Genomic DNA, 14,862 nt, shown 5'->3' on the forward strand with positions numbered 1-14,862 from the left:
CCAAAAATGTTCACACACACTCCCCTGGCACACACAAACACACTAATTAAGCCAACTTGTTTTCTTGGGAGTTTTTGCTCTTTGGACCAGGAAGCATAGAACAGTTGGTTCTGCTCTAGTGTGGAAGCCATACCTTCAGGCATTTCAGAAGCCAGAATCCTACCAGGAGCCCTAGGAGGCAGAAATGGGTCAGATGGAGCCTGGCTCCTGGGGTTCTGAGGCCTACCTTAACTGATGAGAGTTGGATTTGTGTTATTTGCAATCAAAAGAAAACCAAGAGACTACTTCATATGGATTTTTCTGGTGTTCCCAAGGTCAATGAATTATAATTTATACAAAGCAATGTGATAAAGTGGAAAGAATATATACTTTGGAGTAAAATGAAACATTAATTTTAATGCTGTTTCCACACGATACTTAACCTCAGAGAGGCTGTTCCCTTAACTTTATAAAAGAAGGGGCTAATACCTAAAACTCAAAGAATAATGAAGACTAAATGAAAAAAATAAGTAATTAAGTAGGAATGCAAATAAAAGTACCTGGTACACAATAGGCATATAGGAAATGTTCATTCCCTTTTCTCCTTGAAAACAGACTTCCATTTCTGTGTCTTTCATATCGCCATTCTGTGGTCAATGAACTCAGAAGTAGGAATTGAATTTTACCAGATATTAAAATTTTTAGAGAATAAAGAAGGAAATATCAAGTGAATAAGGAATTATAAGCATCAGTTTGATTTGTTAATATTCCCTTGATACCTGGACCTCTTTTTCCTATTTCACTATCACCTAAATTCCCCCCAAAGGTTCATAATTTTATAATCAGGCCAACATGAGGTGTATTTTGGAAAAACCAGTGACACTGTACTTCATTTGATTACAGAGAAAAAGGGCATGACTAGAACTCTGACAAGATGGTCCTTAACATTCTTCTTAACCAGAGTATTATTAACTATCTAACATTGTCAGTGTAAAGTGGAGTGTTGCTAACTACTTCAAAGATTGAAACAAACTCTAAAGGTGAGTCCTTTAAGAAGAAAAAGTGAGCTGGTTTTCTTTTTTTCCTTTAAAAACTCTAGCCAGAAATGCCACCCCATTTATAATGAAGACTATACATAGCAGCACCAAAAAAGCTATTTACAAGAATAGTGTTTCTTTAAGAGAATCCATCTGGATGTGTTAGGAAATCGCATCTTAGCTAAAAGCAGTTCACTAAGGAACAGGGCTATCTAAGTACCTAACTAGTATTTAAAGTTGTCAAGGGGTGGATATGTGCAAATTTAGCAGCAAAAGACTTGTTTTGCCTCAAGGGAAAGTGATGGTGGTCAGAGGGGCTAGTTCCAAAGGCTGATCGAGGGCGGGCCGCTGGTCTTGGTACTCTGCCACATGTCCATTCCGGTGGTGACCATACTCAAACTTGATCCGCAGCTCGCCAATCTTGGATTGTGGAAGGATATCTGGGATCCACTCAATGATGAAAGGGGTTGGCTCCTTTTGATCTGGGGAAGTGTTGCCTGAAGACAAAAAAGGAACACTGATTAGTACAATTACAAAATTTGAGTCTGGACAGATTTTACACTGTTCAGGAATAAAAAAGAAAAAAGTTTAAAAAAACTAAATGAGGAGGGGAAAGAAAAAACCCAAGAAAAAAACAACAAGAACCAAGGGAAAGTAAAAGCAATTATTGCTGTATCTATCCAAGAGAAAATTTCAGGGAACTGTCTGGCATTCTTGAATAAAGTAAGATCCAGACTTTATGAAAACAGGGCCAAAAAATCATAAAGAGAACCCAGACTGGGAGGAAAGGACAGCTGGATGAGATTAAAAGGGAGACTAGTAAGAAAAGGTTGTTTCAAGAAAACCAGAAAGAAATAGAATTAAAATCTATGTGGTTCTAAAACATATTACGAGTCCTTAAAAAAACAAAAAAGCGTGGTACTGGCATAAGTCTAGACAGATTAAAAGACAAAACAGAAAGATCCAAAATGGACACAAATAGAATAGAAATCTAGTGTTAAGGTAAAGGCAGCATTGTTGATTAATAAAAGAAATAGAAGTAAATGTTTCTTATAATAAGTGGTGTGCATCAAGCAGATAATTATCCAGAAAAAAAAAAAAGGTGGCAGAATCTTCTCCTATACTTTAGATCAAAATAAATTTCAGCCCTGGTCAGGTGACTCAGTGTGTTGGAGCATCTTCCGGTACACGAAAGGGTTGTGGGTTTGATCCCCGGTTAGGGCACATACAAGAATCAACCAATGAATGCATAAATAAGTGGAACAAGAAATTAATGTTTCTATATCTCTCTCATCTCCCTCCCTCTTGAATCAATCAATAAATTTAAAAAAAGAAAACCTAATGCCCAATGTGATAGTACTTTAAAGTGGGGCCTTTGGGAGGTGGTTAGGTCATGAGGGTGAAGCCCTAAAGAATGAGTGTACCTATAAGAGACCCTGAAGAGATCCTTCACCCTTATGTCATGTGAGGACACAGTGAAAAGATTTCCATCTATGAATCAGGAAGCCAGCTCTCATTAGACATCAAATTGGCCAATGCCTTGACCTTGGACTTCCCAGGATCCAGAACTATAAGAAATAAATTTCTGTTGTTTATAAACCACCCTGTTTATGGTATTTTGTTATAGCACCTTGCATAGACTCAGAAAAGTGTACAATTTACATTGACAATGTGAAGATTAATAAACGGAACACTCATTTAAATTGGAGTTGGAAGACCCTAAAGGGAAAACTCTCAGGGCTCCACTCCTCATTGTCAATTACCTCAAATAGGAAAAGGCTACTTTCCACCTCCAATAGGAAGATGCGATTCTATTCTACTACTCCATCAGGCAGAAGAAAGATCTTCTCACTTGGCAACCACTGAGGCAATGAAAGACAACTGTTAGAACTCAGCCAGTGAAAAGCCACTACACTTCAAACTCTCAGTTTACTCCAATGGACTCACTGCTTACAATCCCCTCAGAACAGCCTCCTTTCCTCTATAAAAGAACATTCTTTCCCCTTTGTTCTCTGGATTTCCAAATGGTTCACCATTAGGCTACATGTCCTGAAGTGCAATTCTTTGTTGTTCCCAAATAAACCCATTTTGCCGGAGAAATATCTGACTTTGTTTAACGTCGATACAACATCTGTCAATAAATTTGATGTGCCAAAAACACTCTTACAGTACTTAATAACTTTAAGGAATATAAGACATTCAGAGAAACGTAATTGTAATAGTAAATGGTATCATGACCCTTCAGTTTCTGACAGGTCATAGAGATAATAAATGAAGATAAAGAAGACTTGAATAATAAAATAATGTGACTTATTTTAAAGCTAAGTATGACTTTATATTAGATTAAATAACATCTTTGCTAGCACAAATTCTTATATTAGGTTAATGAAAATATATTTCTAAATTCCTAGAAATACAGAAATTGAAAAGGCATATATTCTGGCCTCAAAATAATAATATTAGAAATTGATAACAATATAAAAATCAAAAGCCTCAACCAACTGGAAATTTTAAATAAAAGGTATTAAAGACACAGAGAAACTAAACTGTAATTATAGATTTAGATATTTACAATAGAAACCATAAATGTTCATATTATCAAATATGAATTTAAAAGTTTAACTGAGAATACCATTTTAAAAGTTATATAAAAATAATTCCAAGAAAATGTAAGATTCAAAGAGCCAGGAAACATTACACAAAAGCAGAAAATAATTAAAACAGAAATTTAGAGCAACTGGATAAATACAAAAGCCAATTCTTTGAAAAAGACCATAAAACAGACAAAATTCTGATAGAGTGTATAACTTCAGAATTAGAATAGATTTTACAAGTTATGTGATGATTGGCCCTGGTCAGATAGCTCAGTTGGTTAGAGTGTTGTCCTGATAAGCCAATGTTGTGGTCTGACCCAGTCAGGGCACATATGAGAATCAACAAATGAATGCATAAATAAGTGGAACAAAAATTGATGTTCCTCTCTCTCCACCCCATTTCTTTCTAAAATCAATAAATTAAATTTTTTTAAAGTTATGTAATGATCATCTACACTGAAAATTAGTAAAAGGTACCATATCAACCTCAAACAAATAGCCAGATATTTCTCCAGTAAAATGGGTTTATTAGGGAATAACAAAGAAATGCAATTTGGGACACATGGTCAGATGCTGAACCCACAGTACACCCAGAGAAACAAAGGAGAGGATTGCTCTTTTGAAGACTTGAGAGGGGGCTATTGTAAATGAAGAATTCACTGGAGAAAACTAAAAGTTCAAGGTATAATGACTTTTTATTGGCTGACAATTTTTAACAGATTTTATTCATTTATTTATTTATTTTTAGAAAAGGAGAAAGCAAGGGAAGAAGAGAGAGAGAGAGATCTGTGTGTGAGAGACTGGCTCGAAACCCAGGCATATACCCTGACTGGGAATCAAACTGGCGACCTTTCAGTTTGCAGGATAAAACCCAACCCAGTGAGCTACACCAGTCAGGGTTTGGCTCACTTTTCAGTCTCCCATTGGCTATGCTGCTGCTGCTGGGCAAGGAGGAGCCTCTTCTGTTTAGAAAGTAGTCTCACTTCCTGTCTATTGGAGTTGCAAAGCACCTCTCTTCCTGTTGAGGTTAGCAGTGTGCATTGAGAGATGTGTGCTTTCTCTAGCCTCTGACTTCATTTTAAATGAGGTTACTGTTTATTAATTTTCACAACATTGTTTAAATTTGGGATGAAAATATATATTTTGGGAAAAATATGTTATCAAAATTGACTCAACAAAAGTTATAAGCCATGAATACAAATGTAAAGCAGAAGAAACTGAGCAAGATTTTACAGAATTATCTGCAAGAAAGAGTCAGGTCCAGAGAGTAATTCTTTTAAACATTCATGGAATGGAAGTTTCCTAAGCTATTTAATTTGTTCTAAAGGTTTCCAAAATCATTTTCTATATAACTTTCATCAAAACCTCCAAAAAAGATAGCCTCCAAAAAAGAAATTGTAGACAGCTATTACTATGAATAGACAATCAAAAATCCTAAATAAAACATTAGCAAATGGAATATATATATTTCTCAAAAATCAAATAGCAACTAGGATTTATTCCATAAATAAAAGATTATTTTGATATTAGAAATTTTAAATTAATTGCACATGGGTCAAAAGACAAACCTCAAAAATGATAAAAAGGCATTTCATAAAATTTCATATTAGTTTCTAATAAAAATGCTTAATAAACTAAGAATACAATATGTTGTTACAATAATGAAAAATATTATCTGAAAACAATAACCAAAGTCCACTATTTAATAGTGAAACATATTATCTTTTCCCAGAAAAAATATTTTGACATGCTAATGGTATTCCCCTGAAAAATCTTCCTTGGTCAAGTTAATTTGGGAAAACTTAAGAGTAAATAAATTTTAACAGATGTTTTTATTTCAGGATCTTTTTAATATGCAAGTTTATGAAGTTAATTTCTAGCCCTGACAGGGTAGCTTAGTTGGCTAGAGCATGGTCCTGACACGCTAAGGTTTCAAGTTTGATCCCTGGTCAGGGCACATACAAGAAGCAACCAATGAATGCTTCGATAAGTGGAACAACAAATTGATGGTTCTCTCTCTCTCTCTCCTTTGCCCTCTCTCTGAAATCAATTAATAAAAAAAAATTTAAATGAATTTCTAAGAGAGATAGACTATATTCTAAGACACCACTACCTACTCCAACATTTTCTGAGATCTGAGTATATCTTAAAAACCAGAGTAGTTTTCATATGGTAAAATGTCCTTCCCACCAAGAGTTACTGCTAAATTGACAGAGCATCTTACAATCATGGGTCTTAGAATCAAAGAAATACAGTATGTAGCATTTCTCAAACCTACAGAGTTGGCCACAAAGTTTTTATGGTTTTTTTCTGTAAAATAAAAGACATATTTCTCATTTTCAACAATAACTACTGATTTGGATACTTTGAGTATGACGGCTATCTCCTGCATGGTATAATGCTGATTGTTCTCAATTAATGTCTCGATTTGATCACTATCAAATTCAATCGGTCTACTCTACCTTGGGGCATTGTCCAGCAAGAAATCTCCAGCACAAAACCACTTCTGACGTGTTCAATCAGTCACAGCACCTTCTCCATACACTGCACAAATCTTTTGTTTGGGTGTCTCAGCTGTGTTTTTACCTTTCTTGAAATAATAAAGCATAATAACCAAAAATGTTCCTTATTTTCTTCCATATTCAATATTAAAATGGCTACACAAAAATTCACCAATTCTGATAAGATTTTTTAAAATGCTGATATGACAACTGTCACAATGCAATCTAACAAAGTTGTTTTGAATAAAGTTAAAGATAACTAAGCACTGCCAGAGCCATATTATGGAAAAAAACAACAAATTTTTTTTTTCCCAACTCAATATTTGACCATGGAATGCTTTTCTTTTTCACAGAATATTTACCACCACCTCTTCTTCAAGACAGAGCTGAAAAATGCTACACTGGAGGAGTTTTTGTATAGTCTAAAATGATAATTATGGCTGCTAGCTTTACTATTATTCATTTTTGCTCTTGAAATCCCAGCTAATTTAACAGGAAAAAACAATGATATATAAACATTTGACAGGAAAAAAAAATTATGATTATTTTTCAGGTGAATATAATTGATTTCCCAGAAAACAGAGGGAAACAGCTATTTTCACTACTAGGAATTCATTAACCCTGTGGAGGTAACAGCTGATCTGAGAGATACACACTCTTTTCTTAAATATTGTTACATATCTTGGGTGCATAGGTTCAAGGTCATGACTAGCTTCCTGTTCGTATGTGACTAATATTAAGCCATAATATTTAAGCTGTCATTTTGGTTATAACACATGTTAGGTACTACGCATCCAAAACAAGTTGCTTATCAAAATATTTTGCAAGTGTTGTGAAAAGTATTTATGCCTTGAGCATAGCAATATTGTTTGTGATGGCTGTTACAAATGTTTTGCCAAGCCAACTATTGAAGATTCTGATTAAAGATATTTTTTGGTTGTATTTTTTAGCAATATCTATGTTTCTGTTATTTAAAAAGAAAATTTTTTATTCTATTTTTCTATTTCTTTGTTTAATAATTTCTAGGTTGTAACTGAAAATAAAAATCGTATATTTTATTATATAAATATAATAAATGCAAACTTGCGGGGCTTAAAATTGTTTTTCACATTTCAGCACACACTAGTAATGAATGTATCTCTCAGATACCTACGGCCTACGCAGTAATTATTTTGACTGTGACCTCCTCAGGGTTAAGGAGGCCAATTTGGTAGTGTACTAAACCAAGAGCTTTCTGTACATAGGCAGTAACAATTCAGAAGAATGATAAACATCCTAAACTTAAGAGCAGGAAAATATATGTGTAGGAATATGGTCACAAGAATTTGACAAAATAATTATAAATGCTAAATTTATCCTAAAAGAATAAATATACAATTAGAGAAATGAATGAGGCCTGCTAGAGAGATGGTAACGCTCAGGTAATTAAAATTATGGCTGGCAAGCCATGGCTGCTGTGGCTCAGTGGATTGAGCATTGGCCTGCGAGCCAAGTGTCGCTGGTTCGATTCCCAGTCAGGGCACATGACTAGGTTGCACGTCAGGTCCCCAGTTGGGGGCGCGAGTGAGAGGCAACCACACAGTGATGTTTCTCTCCCTCTCTTTCTCCTTCCCCCTCTCTCTGAAAATAAAATAAATAAATTATTTTAAAAAAAAATTATGGCTGGCATTCATTCATTCTTCATTCAACAAGTCTTTATTGAATACCTGTTATGAACCAGGCACTATGCTATCTTGAAGTACAGTGACGAACAAATGAGACATAGTTCACTGCTCTAGAAGAGCTGACAGTCTAATCAATGGAAAGAGAGGTAAGTAGTAGATGGCTAGAAGTGCAGACTCTGGAGTCCAAAGCTGCCTGGTATTGAAGTCCAGCTCCACCACTTACTAGCTGTGTAATAGAGCAGAAAGACTGCATCTATCTTCACCTCAGTTTATTTATCTGTAAATAGAGATCACAGAATCTACCTCTCAGTGAGTTGATGAGCATTAAATTAATTAATGCACTATAAAAATCACTTAATACCTGGCACAGTAGGTGCACATTAAGTGCTACTTGTTATAGTTGTCATTATTATTAAATTATTATACAAATATCTGTAAACTATAAAGATACTAACTATATTTTTAGTTAGTATAATATAAAAATAAAATATTATTTTATTAAAAATAGACAAAGAAAAAGCAATTCACCTGAGCTAGGTGCTCAGTTGGTTAGTGTCATCCTATACACTAAGGTCAGGGGTTTGATCCCCAATCAGGGTACATACAAGAATCAACCAATGAATGTATAAATAAGTGGAATAACAGCCCTGACTGGTGTGGCTCAGAGGTCACTGGCTCGATTCTGGGTCAGGGCATATGCCTGGGTTGTGGGCCAGCTGGGGGCATGTGCAAGGCAAGGGATCAATGTTTCTCTCACACATCGATGTTTCTCACCCTCTTTCTCCATCCCTTCCCTTCTTTCTAAAAATAAATAAAACCCTTAAGAAAGAAATAAGCGGAATAACAAATTGAGGTTTCTCTCTCTCAAATCAATAAATTAAAAAGGGAAAAAAGCAATTCATCAAATACAAAAGGCTAATATGAAAAACTTACTCTCATCAATATTGAGGATAATGCAAATTAAAAGTGACATAACATTTTTTGCCTATCAAAACAACAAAGGTTACAAGAAATTCTTTCATACATAGACGGTAGGAATAAATTATACAAATATTACAGTCTTTCTGGAGAGTAGTGACAGAAACAATCAAAGCCCTAAAAACTCTGACTTTTCAATTTCACTTTAGGAATTTTTCCCAAAGAATATCCTAAATAAGTTAGGAAATAATTACAGTAAGTATATAAAAAAGTTTTATCTAAAAGAAAGTTAAATCTAAAAAGAAGCACTGTTTATAACAGCAAAATGTTTGAAACAACTTAAGAGGATTGATTAGAGTGAGGTACTTTAATAAATGAATTTTATGCAGTTGTTAAAAATGGATTCACAATAGCCAAAAGGCTGAAGCAACACAAGTGTCCGTTGACAGATAAATGGATAAACAAAATGAGGTATATACATATAATAGAATATTATTCAGCCTTAAAAAGGAAATACATTTGGATTCTTGACATAACATGGATGTTGACATTATACTAACTGAAATAACCCAGTTACAAAAGGACATATATGATTCTATTTACATGAGGTACCTAGATTAGTCAAATTCAAAGAGACAGAGAGTAGAATGGTGTTTGTCAGGAGCAAGGGGGAGGCAGAGTGGGGAGTTAGTGTTTAACGAGTACAGTTTTAGTTGAGAAAGATGAAAAAGTTCTGGAGATGGATGGTAGTCATTGTTCCACAACAATGTGAATGCACTTAATGTCAGAGAGCTTAAAAATGGTTAAAACAGTAAATTTTATGTTATCTATGTTTTAGAACAATAAAAAAAAGTTAAAAATAAGGGTGAAGGTAAACATGGAAAGCTGTTCATTACATATTTTTAAATGAAATGGCAGCTGAGGTATGATCCCCTGTTTTAGAAACTCTTCATGCACAGAAAAGAATCTGGAAAGGTGGGGTTGTCTACAGTGGGTGCGCTTATAGGTGGTTTTTATTTTTCTTCCTTATAAAACCTATGATTTCTCTGTAATAAACATGTATTACTTTTATAATTTTATTTTTAAAGCCCTGGCTCAAATGAAAAAAATACCTTACTCCATGATTACCTTTACAACATGAATAAATGTGCCTTCTTTGTTTAAGGTCAAGACCCAAAGTCTAGGTCCACGTATTGCACATAGTTGACCTTCACAGGAAGATGCATTGTCACCAATCACTTACCGACTTTGAGAAAAGTTTTTAGTTCCAAGGGTCGCAGCACTGGTTGCTTTTCTATACGACCATAGGTTTCTGCTATGCTCTCTACTTCCACTTTAGGGCATTTAAACAGCTCATAAGTCCCATCCCGGTTCTGGATAAAACTGCGGGTGATTTCCAAGGGCATCTGGACATGGCGACAATACCAAGAAAGGTGAGAAAGAAAAACTTTCAAAGTAGACAAACTCTTGGATGAAAATAGATCTTTTACATATTCATTCTTCTTTATTAAACACATTCAAATTAATTAAAACTCCCCCTTGTATTTTCTTCTTTTTTTTTCCCCTTTGTATTTTCAAGTAAATTCTTTCAACAAATCTGCCTTTTCTCTCTTACATCATTCATGGCTTGGTTTTCATTTTTTCTCTGTAACTTTAGTTTGAGCCCCAGCCAAACCATACTGAACTGAACTCCTGACATCTACATAACCACTACTGGCACATGCTTGCTCTAAAATTGTTTCTTTTTCCTTCCCCTACTTCTCTACTAGAGCAGTCTCCTAAAATCTCTAATGATAGCACCTACAGCTGACCTCACCATCCTGTGTGCTTCACACCATCCTTGGGACTGAGCCAGAAAGAACTTGAACTGAATTTTGTCTTTGCCACTAAAGAGCAGGGTGAGTTTCTCATAGCCTGTTTCTCATCTGCAAAATACATGAATCAGGTGATACAGGTAAATAATGCTCAACAGACAGAAGCTCAACGACTATTAGCTCTTTTTCCTCACTTGACTTTGCTCTGGGTTGCTTGTTGCCTCCCAAAATACCACTTGTTCCAGGCAAGAAGCTGCCTCTGTGATATCCTGTATTTAAGAAAGTTCCTTAAGCGTCTTTAGTGCTAACATAGGCCTTCTCTAGGGTTCATATGTAAGTTCTATAGCTACCAAGAAATTTATTCTTTTTCTGAACATAACAATGTCTTAAAATTAAGGTACTCTTAATGCATCAAATCACATTATACTGAATTCTCTACAATATTCCCTTATTGTAAGGAGGGAAAATCCTCCAATTTTCAGGGTCTGCCTGAAAAAAAAGTTAAAAAATATCTAATATTTTCATTGTGAAAAAGAACACAAATTAAGGGTCATTTCTCTAATGAGAACTAAATTGCAGTTTGGGGAGGAGCACTGAATTGTGCCAGGCCCACTAATTTCACCAACAGTATATCATTTCAAATTGTTTATATATATTTTAACTGCCTTCCAGTTAATCTTGGGCTCACCATAGCTAATAGAAGATCATTATTTAACTTATAAGAAAAATTATTCCTGTTTTCTAATCCCAAAGCCAAAGGAAAAGAACACTCTAATTTAAGATACTAGGGAATACTCATTAAAATCAGAGTCAGCACCATAAAGCAATGAATATTTCTGAATAATCTCTTAATATGAAAAAGAAAAGAATTCTATTCGGTATCTGTAACTCAAGGAACTGGTACAAACATACTTCCCACACTTGCTTCCCTCTCTTCCCCTCTTGGCCCTCCCATTATTGTAGAAATAAAACTCTTACCTCAGGGGTATCTAAGATTTGTTTAACTTGCAGGATATTAGTGATATGCCAGGTATACTTGGAAAAGGTTCCCAGTGGCAAAGCATCTTTTCGAACAAAAGCTTCAGTGTGAAAAGGGAAGAAGATTAGCCTCCCAGAAAATAACATTCTCTTACACTATTTGTTACCCAGTTTCCAGAGATTTCAGTGCAATGCTATTCTTTCCTTATAGAATCTCAGCACATTTATGAAAGAAAATCTAGAGGTAAATATATAATAGGGTTTGACATAAATGTAATAATCAAGTGATAAGAATTTCCGCTATATTAAGTCTCTGATGCCTCTTTGAGATGCTGCTTATTTCTGGTACCTTAGAAACTTGTTTCTTTGTTTGGTGAAGCTACATGCACAGGACTCCATTATAAAACAGCTTCTTACAACTTCTTACAATTTTAGATATATCAGAGGTCAAATCATAGTCCTTAAAATAATTACACGGGCCTTGGCTGGTGTGGCTCAGTAGACTGAGTGCCAGCCTGCAAACTGAAAGGTTGTCAGTTCAATTCCCTGTTCAGGACACATGCCTGGGTTGCGGGCCAGGTCCTCAGGTGGGGATGTGCAAGAGGTTACCGATCGATATATCTCTTGCATATCGTTGTTTCTCTCCTTCTCTTTCTCCCTCCCTTTCTCTCTCTCTAAAAATAAATAAAGTGTTAAAAAAAAATTACATGGAGTTTAAGCCTGCTAACATGGTTGCCAATGCATTGCTCTGCCTGCAGGATTATAAAGGGGTTCCACCGAAAGTTTGCAAAACTAGCTAAGGGATGGGTTAAAATTAATGTATTAGGCCTAAAGTTTAAACTGGAAGGAAGAATCAATACTGCTTCAAAAGCCAGGTAGATAAGCTGTGAAGACAAAGATTTTCATGGCCCTAAGTACAGTGGTTCACAGCTGGCATTATTCAAAAACAGAATTAAACTTCAAACAGTCCCACAGTCCCTATTATATCATCAAATAACAATTTGCTTAAGAAATAGCATTGATTTCTAGCTTCAGTTAACTCTTGGGCTACGGGCCACTGAGCAATCTTTTCTTCCTCCTTTTCTCTCCTTTACTTCTTTATACTACCCAATAAGTATGTCAGATGTCTAGTAGAAGGATGTCATATATAAAACCAAAATATAAGTACCAGAATAATGTAACGATAAAGTGTTCCAAGCCTAAGAATTACTCTAAAATTAAATCTTCCTTCATCAAAAATTGGGAGTCACAAAAAACAAGTTTTAGTTTTTGACACATACTGTAATATGCTTCCAAGAAGTCAGCCCAAATAACGACTGGAGCCTGAAATGCTTTTGTTGAAATTGGTTTCTGTCTAGGAAACATCAAACTTTTTGGTGAGCACCTTCATTGAACTTCATTATTTTTCTTTTCTCAAGTCTGCACTTTCAGAATTACTCCATTAATTTGCACTAGAGTAAGTATGAAGCCACTGAAGAGTGTGATCATTATTCCAAGAGCTGATTGGCTAAGGTTTCGTGTACTTGGAATGCGGCTAGAAGTCTTAATCCTGAAAATTCCACACAATTTCCCAAACACAATTCCCTAAGGTTAAGACATTTGTTGCTATACAAGACAAAAAGTCCCATACCTGTGGTGGAGTTAGGAAGTCGTTTTTTTGTACTTCCTATAGATATTCTCTGTTGTAGGGCATCAAAAAAGGACTGAGGGATGTGGAACACCAGTGGCTCTGGTTTGCCTTTCAGAAATAAGAAGAAACTCATTTAAAGAAACTCATACACAGAACAACAAAGGAAAAAATATAAAGAAACTCATTGGACTTTCTGATGTGTAGAAAGGTGGAAGAAATGGAATTGAAGGACAGTAATAACTCAAAATACCATTTTATAGAGATTTCTTTATAGAGACAAAGAAAGCTTTGATTGACCTTTATGAGTCAAGCACTGTCACCAGCCCTATTCTTGATGCCTTGAAATAAAAAATATAGCAGACCTTCGTCACCCACCAAGGATAACTTTTCAAATCCCCAATTTTGTAAACACCACCACAGCAGAGGTTTTTCCTTGAAAGAGCATATAAACGAAGAGGAGGTGAGAACAAAGCGGGTAAGTTCAGAAGGCAAACTTGATTCACTCAAGCCTACTATCCCCAGGCACTTGCTATATGCATCCATGTCTAACAAAGTAACTTCATGCTTTCTGTCAGACTGTCAGGACGATGAATGCCAGAGATGGAAAAATTAAGACACTATTTATACAATAAACATCAGTCTTTCTCTCTGAATATGAGCTCAAGGCAGGTAAAATGTTTGAAAATATTTAACAAATCTTTTAAAGAAACAAGACACTAGGCCAACAGGTCAACAGAAAGAGTGTTAAAAGGAGGGTTAAAAGAGTTCTCAGTTTTTCTTAAAAAACTCGGTCCAAGGAGCTACCTAGCCCCAGCAGAGAGAAAACACTCAGAACCATGTGGATAAATATATAACTTAAGAATGTCTCTTAAAGAAAGACTCTTAAAGATAGTGCAGATGCTTTTTTGAAACAAAGGTCAAGCCAAGAAAAATTTAAATGAAAGGTCTAGAATTCCATAGAAAGAGACTTTCTGTTCTTTCAATGGATTTTGCCTACTTCATTGAATGCAGAATGTCAATGACAAAATTGTCACTGCTTTTGAGGCACTAAAGTATTAATATCAGGGTAGTTTAGAGAAGTCACTACACAAATGAATTTTAAAATCTTTCATCTTGAAATTAGATTATGGACTACCTACGAGATGATAACAGCTCTAAAAGAAGTGCTAACTCACCAGAGCTCAGGATGCGATGCTAGCGTTTAGGTTTACAAATTAATCTTGAAAAGTCCTCATAAAAGAGATAAATTCACAATCCAGGAGATGGTGACTTGACTTGAACAAAGGTGATTGTAATGGAGCTCGTGAGAGGGCGTGGTACAGGAATAGGACAGAAAAGGACCACAGTATATAGTTTACAGTATTATCAATATTCTGTTTTCTGTTTTGGGATGTGGGTTAGTAGGTATTTATTACATTATTCCAAACAATAGATAAAATTCTTTTTAAAGAAAATGAAAACATAGATTCTCTCTTTAACCCTCCTTAGCTTATTTCATTTTCTAGAAAGTAGCTTCTGAAGTTTTAATTTTTCTGAATTAATGTAAATAAAACTGTAAGCATGTATTTCAAGACCTCCGTTCTTGTCCCTTTCCTCACCATAAAGTCATAACTGTTCTAATCCTTCAACACTCATCTTTTACTGAGTATCTGCCATCAGGCTACTATTCAGTTTATGGTACTTTATTCTTAAAATGATATTCATAAACTGCAACGTAATCAGCAAAGAACATCAAAATGATATAGAG

At 35.1% G+C, this 14,862-nt stretch overlaps 1 protein-coding gene across 3 annotated transcripts in view; it reads right to left on the minus strand.

Annotated features, from left to right (window-relative positions):
* Window positions 1–554: 554 nt before the first annotated feature.
* CUNH2orf42 (chromosome unknown C2orf42 homolog) overlaps window positions 555–14,862 on the minus strand; it is a 46,054-nt gene continuing 31,746 nt past the window's right edge. For 2 of the 3 annotated variants that reach the window (XM_090281479.1, XM_090281478.1), the window contains 4 exons: window positions 13,116–13,223; window positions 11,486–11,586; window positions 9,937–10,099; window positions 555–1,513 (listed from right to left, as the gene is read on the minus strand). In XM_090281479.1, coding sequence (XP_090137605.1) covers window positions 1,305–1,513; window positions 9,937–10,099; window positions 11,486–11,586; window positions 13,116–13,223 — 581 coding nt within the window. In that variant the 3' untranslated portion in view covers window positions 555–1,304. Of the gene's footprint in view, window positions 1,514–2,779; window positions 2,879–9,936; window positions 10,100–11,485; window positions 11,587–13,115; window positions 13,224–14,862 lie in introns of all 3 variants that reach the window. The other variant, XR_016511926.1, reaches the window with a different exon arrangement.

Source organism: Furipterus horrens, unplaced genomic scaffold (assembly GCF_987537825.1).
Source record: "Furipterus horrens unplaced genomic scaffold, mFurHor1.1.pri manual_scaffold_6, whole genome shotgun sequence".
NCBI lineage: Eukaryota > Metazoa > Chordata > Mammalia > Chiroptera > Furipteridae > Furipterus > Furipterus horrens.